Source organism: Lampris incognitus, chromosome 11 (genome assembly GCF_029633865.1).
Source record: "Lampris incognitus isolate fLamInc1 chromosome 11, fLamInc1.hap2, whole genome shotgun sequence".
NCBI classification, from domain to species: Eukaryota; Metazoa; Chordata; class Actinopteri; order Lampriformes; family Lampridae; genus Lampris; species Lampris incognitus.
Genome location: NC_079221.1, coordinates 17,308,707 through 17,325,488, shown reverse-complemented (window position 1 = coordinate 17,325,488; position 16,782 = coordinate 17,308,707). Strand labels below are relative to the sequence as shown.

At 44.1% G+C, this 16,782-nt stretch overlaps 2 protein-coding genes across 7 annotated transcripts in view; one reads left to right on the top strand and one right to left on the bottom strand.

Moving 5' to 3' along the window:
• Positions 1-2,936: 2,936 nt before the first annotated feature.
• On the bottom strand, positions 2,937-5,955 carry LOC130120518 (ras-related protein Rab-17-like). Its single transcript, XM_056289087.1, has 5 exons — positions 5,657-5,955; positions 4,973-5,124; positions 4,556-4,681; positions 4,110-4,203; positions 2,937-3,253 (listed from the first exon to the last, which is right to left on the bottom strand). The coding sequence occupies exons 1-5, from the start codon at positions 5,826-5,828 to the stop codon at positions 3,120-3,122; spliced, it is 678 nt and encodes a 225-aa protein (XP_056145062.1). The 5' UTR covers positions 5,829-5,955; the 3' UTR covers positions 2,937-3,119.
• A 1,646-nt stretch (positions 5,956-7,601) lies between these two features.
• The window catches only part of lrrfip1a (leucine rich repeat (in FLII) interacting protein 1a), a 63,603-nt gene continuing 54,422 nt past the window's right edge, over positions 7,602-16,782 (top strand). For all 6 annotated transcript variants that reach the window (XR_008810981.1, XR_008810980.1, XR_008810979.1 and 3 more), the window contains exon 1: positions 7,602-8,268. Coding sequence is in view for 1 of the 6 variants with exons in the window: in XM_056289085.1 (XP_056145060.1) it covers positions 8,179-8,268 (90 nt within the window). In the remaining 5 variants the exon portion in view is untranslated. The remainder of the gene's footprint in view (positions 8,269-16,782) is intronic.

Sequence of the window (16,782 nt, the reverse complement as noted above, 5' to 3'; positions counted from 1 at the left end):
AATCCTCGGATGATGACGACCTCGAATAGAATAATATTTTATAATAAAAACAAAACTCAAGAGGTGATCCATGATTCTGTAAATGTAGGCGTCATTTCCCTCTTTGATAAGAATGGCGATACGATATTCTAGGTTTGGCGATGAGTGGATCCGCTTGTGTGTTCTGACTGCACATGCTTTATGGAAGAGTGCACTAATCCATCAACCGTGGAGCACAAATCTCCCTATACAGTAAATACAAGAGGCAGGGTGCAGATTGGTGAGCAGTAACCAAACACGCCATCAGCGGCTGTGGCGTTTGCAAAAAGCATCACATGGGAAGAGCACCGGCTGCTACTTTCTCCATGTAAACAGACCACCATGAGGGATGACGCTAGGAGTATAATGAACACGTGCAAGAATTCTTCCACCCGTCTTTTGATTTTGTCCCCCCCCAACGGTATCCGGCCAATTACCCCACTCTTCCGAGCTGTCCCGCTCGCTGCTCCACCCCCTCTGTCGAGCCGGGGAGGGCTGCAGACTACCACATGCCTCCTCCGATACTTGTGGAGTCGCCAGCCGCTTCTGTTCACCTGACAGTGAGGAGTTTCGCCAGGGAGAGTAGGACGTGGGAGGATCACGCTATTCCCCCCAGCCCCCCCAAACAGGTGCCTCAACCAACCAGAGGAGGCCCTAGTGCAGCGACCTGGACACATACCCACATCCGGCTTCCCACCCACAGGCTCGGCCACGTGTGTCTGTAGGGACGCCCGACCAAGCCGGAGGTAACGCGGGGATTCGAACCGGCGATCCCCGTGTAGGTAGGCAACGGAATAGACCGTTAACGCTACCCTGACGCGTGTGCAGGAATTCTTGACTAAATCTTCCTCGCTCATTTGTGAATGTCTTTTGGAATGAGAGTCTTGGCTATGAGAAATCTTCAACAACAAAATGACATGTTCTCAGAGCAACTTTTTACAGTCTTCTTAAGCAGACAACATCTACACTTGAATGACACGGAGACACTGTGACTTTTGACATTGTCGCCTGGGGAAACATGATGAACATGTTTGTTAATGAGTGCCCAACCTTTTTTCTCACATTGGCGCTGCCTTGTGAAATTCTGTCACATTTTAAGAAAGTGGCTCAGTTTATATAGTGGATTGTAAATCTACCCTGTTTTACCTCTAAAACGTCTTTTATATGTACATTACATGGCCAAAAGTATGTGGATACCTGAACACCACACCCATACTATGTGTTTGTTAAACATCTCATTCAGAGTGGAGGCTATAATGGCCTCCACTCTTCTGGGAAGGCTTTCCACTAGATTTTGGAACATGGCTGCAGAGATTCACTCCAATTCAGCCACAAGAGCATTAGTAAGGTCAACTACTGATTTTGGGAAGAAGGCCTGGCTCGCAGTCAGCATTCCAGTTCATCACAAAGGTGTTAGATGGGGTTGAGGTCAGTGCTCTGTGCAGGCCAGTCAAGTTCTTCCATGCCAAAACTCAGCAAACCATGTATTTATGGATCTTGCACAGTAGCACTGTCATGCTGAAACAGGAAAAGGCCTTTCCCAAACTGTTGCCACAAAGTTGGAAGCACACAATTCTCTAGAATGTAATTGTATGCTGTAGCGTTTAGATTTCCCTTTACTGGAACTAAGGAGCCGAGCCCAAAACATGAGAAACAGCCCCAGACCATTATTCCTCTGTCACCAACCTTTACAGTTGGCACTATGCATTCGGGCTTGTAGTGTTCTCCTGGCATTGCCAAATCCAGATTTGTCTGTCAGACTTCCAGATAGAGAAGTGTGATTTATCACTTCAAAGAATGTGTTTCCACTGCTCCAGAGTGCGATGGCGGTGTGCTTTACACCACTACAGTCGACGCTTGGCATTATGCATAGTGATCTTAGGTTTGTGTGCAGCTGCTCAGCCATGGAAACCCATTTCAGGAAGGTCCCAAGGAACAGTTCTTGTGCTGACATTGCTTCCAGAGGCAGTTTGGAACTCGGCAGTAAATGATGCAACTGAGGACAGATGATTTTTATGCACTACACACTTCAGCTGTTGTTGCTATGTCTCCACTTCATAATAACAGACTTAAAGTACACCGGGGCAGATATTTGAACAATTGACTTGTTGGAAAGGTGGCGTCCTATGACAGTGCCACATTGAAAGTCAGTGAGCTCTTCAGTATGACCCATGCTACTGCCAATGTTGTCTATGGAGACTGCATGGCTGTATGCTTAATTTTATGCATCTACCAGCAATGGATATGGTTGAAATAACCAAATCCACTCATTAGAAGAGGTGTCCACATACGTTGTCTCTCGGTGCAAGAGCTGGCAGTGTGTGACAGCAAAAAAATTAAAATTATATATATATATATACTTTTACTGTGACTGAAAAAGCCTTTTGTTACATTTTGAATGCTGGACCAGCAAAAAGCCGTTTTTCCAAGTTGTGATGAGTTCAGAAAGCTCCAAGGAGCTAATTTTCCATCCACGAGTGAAGTTCTGGAAACATATGTTAAATACACCCACACTTTGACCACCAATTCTTTCTTTAACAGGACCTCCATTGTGTGTGAGAAGGAATTTGGACACACACATGTCTGCTTGGGGTAAACTTCCACTGGGTTTGAACACAGATTAATAGGGAGGCAGGGGACACTGAATGAAGGTAATTGGTATCAGTTCAGCGTCTGGCTTTAACGAGGCCTTAGGAGGTTTGCAGGAAACTGCTGCCTGCTGAAGCTGTCAGTAAACCTGCTGAGGGGAAACCTCTGCTGGCAGCAGCGAGCACTGGATAGTCAACAAATGAAACTGTTGTTGTCAGGGAGAGACATGTGTTTGAAATGCAGCCCTTCTGTCCTTTCATTTGATAAATAATGGATACGGTTGTGGTTTCATGTTTGAATGACTAGACCCTTTTAATAGACACAGACAGAGAACAATGGGCAGATGGACAGACAAATGGGACAAACAGATAGGAGAAAAAACGGGATAAGATACGGTGATATAACAAACATTAAAAATATGAAAGAGAGAGAGAGAGAGAGAGAGAGAGAGAGAGAGAGAGAGAGAGAGAGAGAGAGAGAGAGAGAGAGAGCGAGAGAGAGAGAGCAAGAGCTCATGGTCTAACTCTGGGGCAGCAGGATGAGGAGGGTTTGAAGGAACCGTTTTGATGCAGGTCCAGAAGAGACGTCTCCCTCCACTCTGTCAGACCTCCCTGCTGCTCGTCAACAGTCTCCTTTATTCTGTTGGCTGAACCACTGGATACTTTTACCATGGATATGTTTTACATGGACAATGCATACATATACACAAACGCACAACCAGTCAGTCAATCAATCAATCAATCAATCAATCAACAAATCACTCACTCACTCACTCGCTCAAGCAATCAATGAATCAATCAATAAATTATTGAATGATTGTTAGGTAGCCGTTCAAAGAACCCTCTTTTGACTATCTGGATAAATGGCTGATATTACACGATATGCCATACATGTGCTTGATGATTCCAGTGTACAGGTACGCGTTTTTAAAAGCATGATTCACACATATACAATAATAATATAAGTGACTTAAAAAAATACCCATCGCTACAATGTGAGAACAAACATTTACAGTTGTACTTCTTTCATATAAACTGCATTTTCTTTCGCTCCACTTGTGTAAATATGTCCTTAAAAGGCTTTTCCTATAAGTTCACAAGTTAGCAAAGTGGGCTAAAGTTGCTATAAAGTGATTTACTAGCCAGCAAATTCTCATAAACATTTCTTTACATTCATTTAACATCCTGCTCAGGATGTGTGGCTTTGCTTCTCAAATCATCTGCTTATCGGTGCGTTTGAACGCTTGATCCCTTTGTTTGTATCTGCCGCCCTCTAGTGTTGAAAAGATGACCTTCACTTTCTGTCTACACCCATCATGTACTCTAAAGAAGTGACTTTCAATCTGGTACTCGAGAACCAACACTACTGTCGGTTGGCTGTTCTGCCAGGTACCCAGACCACCTAATCAAGGCGAGGATTGAGACCTGATGCAGCAGGTGTATTTAACCATCTGGCAGAACAGAGAACCAGCGGTACTGTCGGTGGGTCCTGCAGTAACTTACCTATGGCAAGCAGCAACTCGTTGACTTGATGCCCTGACAGGGCTGACGCCTCGGTGAAAAACAGGCCCTTGTTAACAGCGAGACGGCGCCCTTCCTGTGTAATCGTATAAAAAAAACTGAGCAGCTATTTTGTGACTTCCGTTCTATCTGATGATGATGATGATGAAGGTGGCATGTGTGTGTGTGTGTGTGTGTGTGTGTGTGTGTGTGTGTGTGTGTGTGTGTGTGTGTGTGTATGTGTGTGTGTGTGTGTGTGTGTGTGTACTATCCACTGAGGCCCCGGAAAATGTGAAAAGAAAGACAAATTATGTAATGAGCCTCTAAAAAGTTACTCTGCAATTAACTTAGGATTGTGGGGTCGGTCGGTCGCTCGGGGTTAAGCTTATTTTCTAACTTAAGTGTGGTGGGGTTAGGGGTAAAGGTGAGGGAGCCGTTACCAACGTTACCTCTGTTGAGACTTGCCGCTTCTGAGAAAGATCCTCCTTGTTCCCCACCAGGCCTATCACCGTGGACCCGGGGATGTAGTGCTTCTCAAGCTCCTGGAGCCACAGCTGGGCCCTGATGAAGGACTCCTGCATTGCAAACACACAGCACCACGCTGACGCACATACTGTACTCATGAGAAAGAATGCACATGCATTTACAAGCACACACGTAAATACAGACATGCATGCATACATACACAGTATATATATTTATACAAAGTAAAGCCACACACTGGACGCACACAAAAAGGCAAACCTAAACATGCAGGACACTTAATGTGATTGATTCAGTTCGTAAATGCATGCATATCTGTGTTCATGTCCACATTTATCTCTATGTTGTGTGTTATTGTGTGTGTGTGTGGGTATTTATCTTACCAATTTGCTGACATCATAGACCACCAGCGCAGCGTGGGCTCCTCTGTAGTACAGCGGGGTGACACTGTGGTACTCCTCCTGGCCTGCTGTGTCCCATATCTCAAAGCGGAGAGTGACATCACCCAGATACACCGAACGGGTCATATAGGCGCCTGCAGGGGACAAATTGCACATTGAATCTGAATGGGAGAACATTTATAAGTAATTTAACTCTCCAGGTGGTCCCGTGCCGCCCAGCGGTGTCTCCTGTTTACATAAAGATGACCTTTGCCACCTAGTTTACAATAGAGTACAGCTTAAGAAAACCAGGCCACAGACAGTAAATCAGCAATCATGTGAAAGTTCCTGATTTGAGCTGTTTCTTAAAACAATGGCCTGGCAACAAATCCCAGCAAAACTAAACAGTGACCCAAGAGTGAAAGCAAAAGTAACTTTAAACATCTCTTCATGTCGTGAGAATATTGTTCACATTCATCATTTATCGCCACTTGACTCGCGTGTGAGATTAACGACCTATTTCGTCTGAATGATGCTGCATGTCAGCAACATATCAGACAGCGACTCTCAAACGTCACAGCGAACTGCTGTTCAGAAATCAACGAAGATTCTGAAAATCACTGAAAAGTGATCTGCTTTTCACAACCCCCGATCATAGTAATGATTTTCACATTATTGTGTACTTACAACCTACAGTGGGTGACTTGTTCCTGAACACATCCCTGCTAAATCGCAAGGCCAGGCTGGACTTCCCAACCCCAGAGCTTCCCAGAAGCACCATCTTCACCCTTAAGGTCCTGCGCTCTTTTCTCAAAGGGCCAGCTTGTGGGCCTGTTGACCTCGGGCACCGTTCCTCCATCAAAACAGGCTACGGAGCTGCGGATGAGTCTCGCTGGACAAGAGAGGAACTTCTCCTTCGGTCAGAATCCTGCAGTCTTTTCCCTCCACCAGTTCCAAATGGCTGTGGTACGAATTTAAAAGGTGGGCCTCCTATGCTGAATGAAACTCGTGTACGATTCAGCTACGCCGGCTTACCCTTTCTATTCGAGAAGGTAAAAGCAAAAGACCCAACCAAAGTCCAGACTTGTAAATTGCCATGACTATATCACTCCCTTGTTCACATTCCTATCTGCAAAACATTCAAGAAAATCACAAGCCGGTAATCATGAAACACTCATAACTTAAAATCACTCTCACCTGTCCTACCACTGCCTGTGAAGTATAGGCTCCGTCAGTGGGAAATGAAGCAAAAGGCCCGATGCAGTTCCAGCCAAACAAATCGAAACCAAAAGAGAACACAGGGAAAGGTTATTGGTCACACCCATATTGTATTAAATGCACTATGCACAGCATGATGTGCAACATAAATACATGAAATGAAACTGTGATCTCCTTCTTTGACATACCACGTTCTTTGCTGACTACACAACTATTGAGTTAGGGGGTTTTCTGCTAGGTTGCGTCCAGTCGTGACTTCAGCAAACCTACATGCACACAGATACACATACACAGCATCAGATGGGATTCGACTCTCCGAGTCACTCCTGGGGAGTTTTGGTAGTGTGTCAGATGCACAGGAGGGTTCGGTTGCAACGTTTTCTGTATCTCCTTTGCCTTGTTCGGCCTCAGCCTCGTCAATCTGCTGCCAAATGAGTCGGTGATCAACACACGAACAACCCCGTTATCGTGGAAAGTCATTAAACTGGAAGCGAGACTTTAAGAGGTCGGCATGTCGCCAACCCGCTGTGACGTCACAGGAGTTGGCGTGCGTGCATTCAGGGGGATCCTCAGGAAGTTTAATGTCGCCGAGACTTTGTATTTGCCATGCTCGAAAGTGTAATATTTATCTGACAGTATTTTATTGTTTTCCTTCCTTGAAACTTTGGTCTGTTTAGTAAAATAATAATAATAACAAAAAATTCTAAGTGTGTTAAGTAATACTGATGGTAACACTTTCTATGAAGCTTGCATCTATAACGTCCTATAAGTGTAGCTATGTGATTGTAAGATTCATTATAACCATGTATACGCCCCCACAACACCTCATAACCACCTTTATGATACATTATGTCAATTTAAACGGATTTATGCTCTATAAATATATGTAATCAGCTCCCAGTGCACATTGAACACAAGGGGGCAACATATTTGCACATATCAAGATAATTACTTTTACTGACGCTCACGACTTTAGAGAGAACAACAAGCGTTGCCGTAACATGCCATGAGGTATATCAGATACATTACTGACATCGGTCCTCTCAGTTTCCCCCCAAAGTAATGGTGCTAAATAGGACCGCGACATTTCTGCTTCACTTGTTTTTTACACTGCACATCACAAAGTTGTCGATTTGTCCGCAAGTGGCGGATATATAACTATTGGTAATAATCAGCCATGTTTAAAATATTCTTGATACTTGGCAGTATCCTGCGTTTAGTGGTTGTTTAGCTCTATCCACGCTTATGACAGTTACAGCAGCCTCCTCTTCTACGCCTTTAAGAAGTACAAGACTGTTTTAGGGCTCGGTGGTCATCCTTAAAAATAGCAGAGAGGGTGTGAGAGAGTGCAAAAAGCCCCGGCGGTGTGGTTCCTGGCTGGGAATCGAACCCCTGAACGTGTATAGAGTAACGCATGACCGTCAGGGGCTGATTTCACTAAAGGCTTGTAAAACTTTATTCCGCCAACTCCAAGTCTGTACCTGTCTATCAGGTGGAGTGGGGGACAACCCCGCACTCGGGGACAGAACGTCCTGTGGACTATGACCATGTAAATCTGTGTTATTTATTGATTTATTTTTTAATTTCCCCAGTGCGGCGGTGTTTAATGACACACGCTGACAGAGATAGCTAGGGGACTTGTGAATTGGCAGTGAGTAACTCGGATTTCTCGGAGAAAGCACATGTTTACAGATGTGACGCGGGGAAACGGTAGGTAGATAAAAAAAAAACTTGCGACATATTTCCGAGTTGTGCGTCGATCGAGACGAAAGAAGGAGAACAGGAAGAAGTCTGAAGACGGATGTATCACAATGAGCCGCGTATCGGGCACGCAGCGGTTTGTCTTCACTTGTGCTCTGTGAGCCAGCATGCCAGCAACACGTGCTTTTCGCTAGAACTTTAATTGGCGGCCGCTACCTTCGTCCATGTTGGATTATTCCGTGCGCTGCCGGACCGGTGTTTGAAACGAGGTTTATTGGACAAATAAAGACATGGGGACTCAGGGAGCAGGACGGAAAAGAAATCCTAATAAGGAGAGGATGACGGCAGAGGAAGATGCCCTGAATCTTATAGCGAGAGAGGTGAGTGGAAAGTTTCCCATAAATGACTGAATGGGGTCTTGGTTGGTTAATTGGGCCTGCGTTGGTTTACACTCTGACTGACAGAAGAAGCTTGAAGAGCCTTCAAGCACTTCACACCCTGTCTTCCTTCCTTCCTCAGTCCTCTTTCATCCTCTTCGTCTTCCTCCCCCTCCTCTTCTGTGGCGCGGATGAGGAAATAGGGGCGCATTCGCGGAACGCTGCACACCTGCTAAAACTTGGACCCCCCCTCAAAAAAACCCAAACAACCCTGCACACATTACAATTTCCTCAAAACATGATCAAATAATGTTGCTTTGCTTTGGGCTAGCAACTCATTACCTTTCACTTCAATACAACCCCGAGGTATTTGCATGCAGGCTGAGGTATTTGCGTACCCGTTTTCACAAGGCTCCTATAAATGTACTGTACGTGCCAAGATGGGTCATTGCACTTTTACTGCACTTTGCAATAAGCTGTTTATAGATTCCGCACCAACCATGAACTGTGAAAGTGAAGAGTACCAACCGGTTCATGTAAATTGGGTAAACTGCATGTGTGGAATGTGTCATATGTGGCAGCTTCTGAGTGGGACCCGCAGCTAGGTTTTCCTTCAGACCCTACTCTGCGATAAAAGAACCTTCTTCAAGTTCTGACCTGAATCACTTCCCTCATAACAATGCAGGGTTGGACTTGGGAACAGTAGTCACCCTGCCAGCTGCTTCTAACAGGTGCTGAAGTCATGTTTTGACAGGTTCGCACTCTTCCATGGGGGAGGGGTGCGTGCGTGCGTATGCGCGTGTCGTACACCCTCTTTAATCTCTTAATGTTGGGTCATGTACTGTTTGATGTCCCAACAATGCCTAAATCCTGTTATTAGACGTCATGATGCGAGACTTAAGGTGTCGCATAAATAATGTTGCACATTAAGAGTAGTGTCACAGCTAGTGTGTCCTGGGTGCTATATGACACTACTGACTTTGAAGTGATCAATGGGACGTCTCTTTAATTCCTGTGAGAATTTCATTAAGACGTTTAAGAAGGTTCTTCTCGTCCTCTCCATGAAATTTCAGTGGGAACTCCACCTCCAGAGGAGACTGGTTGTTATCTTAATTAGAGCCACCTTTTGTCCAATTCAACATATAGGCTACTCTCAAAAACAACATCTGGAACCAAGAATAGCGCTCGCTTGAATACTTCTGACAATTCTAAGCATTCTTCTGATATTATGCCCAAAGATGGTAAAAAAAAAATTAATGAAATTTCCATCCATAAATCTCAACAGTTTCTTGAAAATGGATCTTGTTCTTTCTTAAGTGGATGCCTTTGTGTCTTTTCTGGTTGTGGTTTCACCGCATTTAGTTTGATTCACTGAGAAGGAAGAACAAAAAAAAGAACCCGTCGCTAATCGTCCTGTGTTTTGCCGTCACCCTTTCCTTTGTTCTGCATCACACCTATGCAGAACTGATGGTTTCAGCTCAGGGGAAGTTTAGTCTGTGCAAACGCCTACCAGATGTTTCATCATATTTGCATATCACACACACGCACACACGCACACGCACACACACACACACACACACACACACACACACACACACACACACACACACACACACACACACACACACACACACACGAGATATGGCCTTATCGTAAGCCACTGCGAACACGTTACTCGTGCCGAGCATGCAGAGGTTGGCTATGCTTATTTAACTGTCCTAGCTGACTATTTACTCTGCGGTGGTTTGCTTGAGTTTGCGCATTCCTGTAGCTGTTGATCGGCTCTGGTCGTAGTCTATTTGCAGTTGTTGGGAATGTGCTCTGGCTTAGGTTCACTGAGATAAGTTTTAGAGGGAACTCTTGCATAACTGGCAAACCCTAACAGCAGCCACACAGTGCCATTTCACCAGATTTACCTTTTAAAGCCCGAGATTGTGTTTCAGATAGGTGTTGGGCACAACACTTGAACGATGGGGCCTGGTAAAACCTTTCGGTCGGCTTGCTGTCACCTCTTGTGTGGCCAAGAGAAAGCGTCTGCGCCTTTAAGCGCCAGCGGGGTCAAGCCTCCATTGGCAGTCCTCTGACAGGATGGTATGTTAGCCCTGATGAGCTGGCCCGTTCTGCAACAAGAGCTTTAAAAATAGATGGTCCTGAAAGATCAGCTGTTACTGCACCCTGTTTTCAGACTGGGTCTATGGCAGGGGATGGGGTGGGGATTATAAATGACTGATGTGCTGTATCTCACTAAGGGCATAGATTGATTTAAAGGCTTGGACACACCGGTATCTGGACTTGCTGAGGTGTGTTGGGCTGTTGAGCCTCTTCCTTCAGCGTCACATTGCTGTATGTGTCTTTATTACCACAGTATCGCAGGGTGTAGGGAAAATGCCCGTTGTGCGTCCCTGGCTGAGCCTGGGCCAACAGGGAGAAGACCACACACACACACACACACACACACACTGTGGAAGAATGTCAGCGCTGAAAAATTGAGTTGTTGTAATTCTGTATTTTGGGGGGTTATTCATCCAGCACTGTCAAACACTTTTAATCCCACTATAAACATTCATTTGTAGTGCAGCGATAGCTTTCTGCTCCGTGCAAACTTTGGAATGGCTGTCGTATTTTAGCAGAAAGTACGCTGACTGGATTCACCTTAGAAAGTTTGTTTGTGCAATGAGTCATGCATATGCTACCTTTTAACCCAATTCAAAAGAGCCTTCTAAATTTAGATGGCATTTGTACCCAGGCACTAAGTTTATCTGACCCATATAACTCCCAATATAGGTTCCCCACTCGAGCTACCACATTGATGGTAGCTTAGATTGTTTTAGAGTTGAACTTGAACAACCGCTCTGATGGAGTTCAGTCATTGCAGCAGCAATGCAATTAATACGACTGTCTTTTTTTCATAAATGGGAATAGAGCAAACAGTTGCCAAGATTGATGCACAGAAAACCACCTCGCATAACTATTATTTTCAGAGCAAGGTACAGGAGGAAAAATACGAGGTCAGCATTGTAGATAAAAATTCTCCCAACAAAAATTTCAGCAAAATGTTACAGCTCAAATAGCTTATAGTGTTCTTTACTACATGATAGTGGCAATGAGTTTATGTCATGACACGGTCATAAAGTTGGCCAGTTATGTACAGGGAACCGTTTAGTTAATCAAGAATATTGGAAATTGGCAATTAATGTGAGTACATTGTCCCCTCTATCTACTACTACTATCGGCTGCTCCCGTTAGGGGTTGCCGCAGCGGGTCTTCCGTTGAATCATGACGAATTAGTGATGATCATCCGATCATCATCGGCCCCTCTATATTGGCATTAATCTGCCTTTGTCTTCCCCTAAACTGTAGAATTTGATCAATGAGAAATGTTAGAATTTGAAGTTTTATTCATCTAAGTATACTTGAGAATGTATATAAAATAACAATTTTAGAGGCTAAAGGCCTGTGTAAGGAAGTGTCTGAAAGTTGCAGTTAACTAAAATCTATTGTATATTTTACTTTACAGGGCTGACTTTATGTCAATAATGAACTTGCAGCAAGTGGATTTTTTTTGCTTGTGTATTGTTGCGAATTACAAAAACCATGTGTAATGTTAATTTGATGTTCTTTTTTAAAACAGACTATTGAAAGTCTCTTTATGCATGCTCGATAATCCAGGTAAGGAAATCACAGAAATTTGAATCAGTTAATCCAGACACAACGTTTATTGCGGGAAACGTTTCATCACTCATCTAAGTGACCTCTTCAGTCTCAACTGACTGCAGGTACCCCCACCCTTATAAACAACACAGTGGCAGAACAACTGAAACCAACGATTGGTTATTCTTTTGTTGATGAAGTAGTGGAGGTAGGTCATATGAAATTACAGGATGACCCCCACCCTTAGCAATAGGACCACCCTTAACACTGACCAAGTGTGTCTGCCCCTGAAACTGTGTCTTCAGTCCACGTACTTCACATACAGGGGGCAGTACTATGGGCAGAGGCATGGGTGTGCAGTGGGTTCCCCAATCTCACCTATAATGGCCAACTTGTATATGGAGGAAGTGAAATATTGGGCCCTGATGTCCTATCCAGGGACACCACCTAGCCATTGATTCAGATTTGTGGACGACACCTGGGTTAAAATTTAATCTCGGGATGTACCACATGTTACCGACCACATTAACTCTGTGGACATCCACTTCAAATTCACCAGGGAGGATGTGAGAAATGACAGATTAGCCTTCTTAGACTGTGAAATTGCAATTGGTGATGGGGGACATTTGATTGTTGGTGTTTACCATAAACCCAAACCTACTGATCAGTATTTAAGGTTTGTCTCTCATCATCCACTGGAGCACAGACTAGGAGTCATCAGGACGCTGTACCACCAAGCTGGCAGCGTCCCCACCGACACAGCGGCTGGGGAAGGGAAGAAATCCTACATTAAACAGGCCCTGGATAAGCGGGGTTATCCTAACTGGGCATTTGTCAAAGCCAGGAAGACGCCCATCGAAGAGAGGAAAAGGACAACAACTGTGTAAGTGTCGTTGGCGTCTCTCGTGTCTGAGGATCCATTCCAAGAGATTAAGGTGTGTGCTTGAAATGAAGATGGCTTGACAGGCCAAGGTGAGACTAGAAGAGACTGGAACAGTGTGGCCAGAGCATAGTAGGGGGTGGACCTGTTCCTGCGGCTCTCTGTTCTTGGCGGATTTTTCAGCGGCGGTGCTTTTCTGTGTAAGTGTGTAAGTGTAGGCCAGTGGTGATTCCTTATGTGGCAGGAATGTCAGAAAAGGTGACATGCTTTCAAACCCCAAAACACACTGTGCCAGAAATTGGTCCACCCCAAGGATCGGATCCCCTGGCACAAACAGAGCAATATAGTGTATGCTGTTAAGTGCCAGGAGGATTGTTGTGACTTGTACATTGGGGAAACTAAACAGACGCTGGCCAAGAGGATGGCACAACACAGAAGAGCTAACACGTCAGGCCAGGACTCCACAGTCTACACCCATCTACAGGCCAGTGGCCACTCTTTTAGGGATGAGGATGTGCACATCCTTGATAGGGAGGAACAATGGTTTGAACAGGGAGTCAAAGAGGCCATCTATGTGACGAGGGAGCGACCACCCCTGAACCGGGGGGGGGGGGCTAAGAGTACATCTGTTGCCATCTTACAATGCTGTGATTGCAACTCTTCCTCAATTCTCTGTGACTAGTACACTTGGCCATTGAAACTCTAGTTAATGGTCATGGCAATTTGCATATGTAACTGCTCGTTGGTTTCGGTCGTTATGCCACTGTGTTGTTTATAAGGGTGGGGATACCTGCAGTCAGTGGAGACTGAAGAGGTCACCTAGATGAGTGATGAAACATTTCTCTCAATAAATACTGTGTCCAGATGATCTGATTAAATTTTCTGTAAGATTATTGAAAGGGTAGCAAATGTCTTACTACATCTGGCCTGAAATTTTAGTCAGGTTTGGGACAAATTGGCTACTCCGGCCCAATTAAAGTCATAATTTTACCGCTTTTTTTGTATGCTGATCTAGTCCTAAATCACATTTGTTGATCTCAGGTATCCAATGCATTCTCGTCCTATGGGGTCACATATGGACGGTATTGACAAAGCATTGATATATTACGGGGAAAGCACCTTTCAGCGTCTGTAAAGAAATAAAGCAGGTGCTCTATAGACTCCACTGTCAAACCTTCACCCTCATTCATGAATATTAATGACATACAGGTTAGGCCATGGTAAGTTTAGGGTTAAGGTTAAGTGGTGGTTAATGTGTTGTGTCTCATACAGACGTGGATGTCATCGTTAACCCACCGTGTCTCATACAAACGCCAAAGGGTGACTACTGCATAGTAAACTGATGCATCAATAGCATCATTATACAAGGCCATGGGGGGAGAATGGGCTCAGTCACCTCTAATGAGCAGGCTTAGTGATTCTGTTTGCAAAGCAAATCATTTACAACTCAACTCAAACCTGCTGGACGGTGAAGTCAGGCTAAATGATGGCTCAAATCCCAACCAGCCGTCTCTTCTCTGGGCTTTCATACACAGTAGACACAACTGAGTTTTACCAGAAGTTGGTCTCTGCAAATTTCTTTTCCTTTGAATCGTGTGGTTAATTCCTAATGTCGTAAGCATCCTACGGTGGCTTGAGCACACATACGTTCCACTTTAGTTCCCTCCATCTGGAAACCCTTACCCTGGCAGTGGTTATTTGAAGCTCTACATACTGTATTGATTAAAAAAGACCAAACAGCCATGAAAAGACTCTTCCACCCACAGGGAATTGTTTTAAACTTTCCTCATGTTTATTTCGGTGTCAACCATTTTAGCTGGTCACCGGGGAGCAGTTACCCTCATGTTCTGTCTGAAGTGTACTATGCTATTCCCCCGGTGTGGTATTGGATGTCAACCACGACCATAATGTTGCGACTTGGAATTTGCCCTTAAGGAAACATATCCAGCTTCTTTAGAAGGTTCTGGTAAGAAGTCTGCCCAAGTGTAATTGTTATAGTAAGAAGGACCAGCGTGTCACTGGACACTGAAATCTTACAAACTGGCCTGACGGGCAAATGTTAAATTTAGCCTAACTGTACATCGTTTATGTTAAGTATCAGCAGTACATTGAAAGTTTTTTTCCCCAATAGGATGTACACCTTTAAAAGAACATGCCTTTAGAAAATGATTGTTAGCACAAATGTAATGGAAGTTGCAGTATTTTATGATATAAAGTGGATCAAATAGAAAAATTGCTGTTCTGATGATGTACTTAAGATAACTGATTTTACATTTTATTTGGGAATACAACTCCAGAAGCAGGAGTTCTGAAACATAATTAGTGATGTTCTGATCCACTTTTCCGCCAAGTCTCTTCTCCTGAGACCATAGCTGCTGCAGAGCAACACTTCAGTTCTCGAAAATTTAAGTGCTGCGACGGGACCTTTTAGATAAAATTCAATTCAATTTATTGTCATTAAAAACAATGTGCAAGGCACATGTTAAAAATGAAATGAGGGCTGTGGCTTCACCAAACAGTGCAAGACAGACACAGACAGACACAGCAAAAATGTGGTAAGGTATTCATTTACTCGTCGGCGGTGGATAGCTGTATTTTGGCTTTTATTGGTTATTATTATTATTAAGATTTAGTGTCTGACTCTGGAGGGTGCAGTCTGTTTGTGAACATTCACTGCTATCTGCAGATGTAAGAGAGGGCTTGGCTCTACCTAATGACGTCACAGCAAAGTTCTCATGAGACGGGGGATAAAAGGAAGAAAAACGTGTCCATTTCACTTTATTTGCTATTAATATGGCTCCTTATTTTTCTTTGGAACAGATACCACTGCAATTTGAAGGACCACCCCACTCACTCTATACAGCACTTTATTATCAGTACACATTGCCAAATCGCATTCCATGACAAACTAGAGCCCCAGTTCTCCGACTTGGCGCTCAGGTGCAAAATTATTATTACAGAAATGTTATATATACACATATTGAATCAGTCTAGGCCACTTATTTTTATTTATTTTTTTAGTTTGGATATATGTGTTAGGGTGAATATGTGTGTCCTTGTGGTTCTTGAATGTGTTTTTGTGTGTATGTTGCACTGCTGTGGGCTGGGGGAAATGGCGTTTCGTACACGGGTACATGGGGTGAAATGACAAATAAAGTGTTCCTGATTAATGAGGTGCATTCTGTGTGGCCTTTCATATTGAGTGTTTTTTCCCACTTTCAGGACTGCAGCAGTGGCTCATGGAAATAAGTTCAATATTTATTTTTCCAGGGTGATAAGGGGACCTTGTAGTGAGGCCTGCCATTGGTTGGTTGAGTAACTAATTTTTAACCACTATAAAAAGACATGTAGGTCAAGTGAATCGGCCGTACTAAATTGTTCCAAGGTGTGAATGTGTGTGTGTGTGTGTGTGTGTGTGTGTGTGTGTGTGTGTGTGTGTGTGTGTGTGTGTGTGTGTGTGTGTGTGTGTGTGTGTGTGTGTTGGCCCTGTGATGGCCTGGCAGCCTGTCCAGGGTGTCTTCCTGCCTGCCGCCCAGTGACTGCTGGGATAGGCTCCAGCATCCCTGTGACCCTGAGAGCAGGATAAATGTTTGGATAATGGATGGATGGATAAAAAGTCGGTTATATTGACAGCCAGGTTTCACTGATCACATACTGTTCTTATGCAAAATTGTTCATCTTTTGAATGGGATATTCCTGCTGTATTTTGGGATCTCATAAGATCATTTTGACCTCATGCAGATGTATTAGTATCAGGATATTTTGCTCTAGTGATATACCAATAAAATCAAAAGTTATTTTCAATATGTTCACATTTAAATAGACAATCTTTGAGAAGATAAAACAGTTTTTAAAATATTCCAGTATCGGTGTCCGGGTAGTGTGGCATTCTATTCGTTGCTTACCAACACGAGGATCGCTGGTTCAAATCCCAGTGTTACCTCCGGCTTGGTTGGGCGTCCCTACAGACACAATTGGCCGTGGCT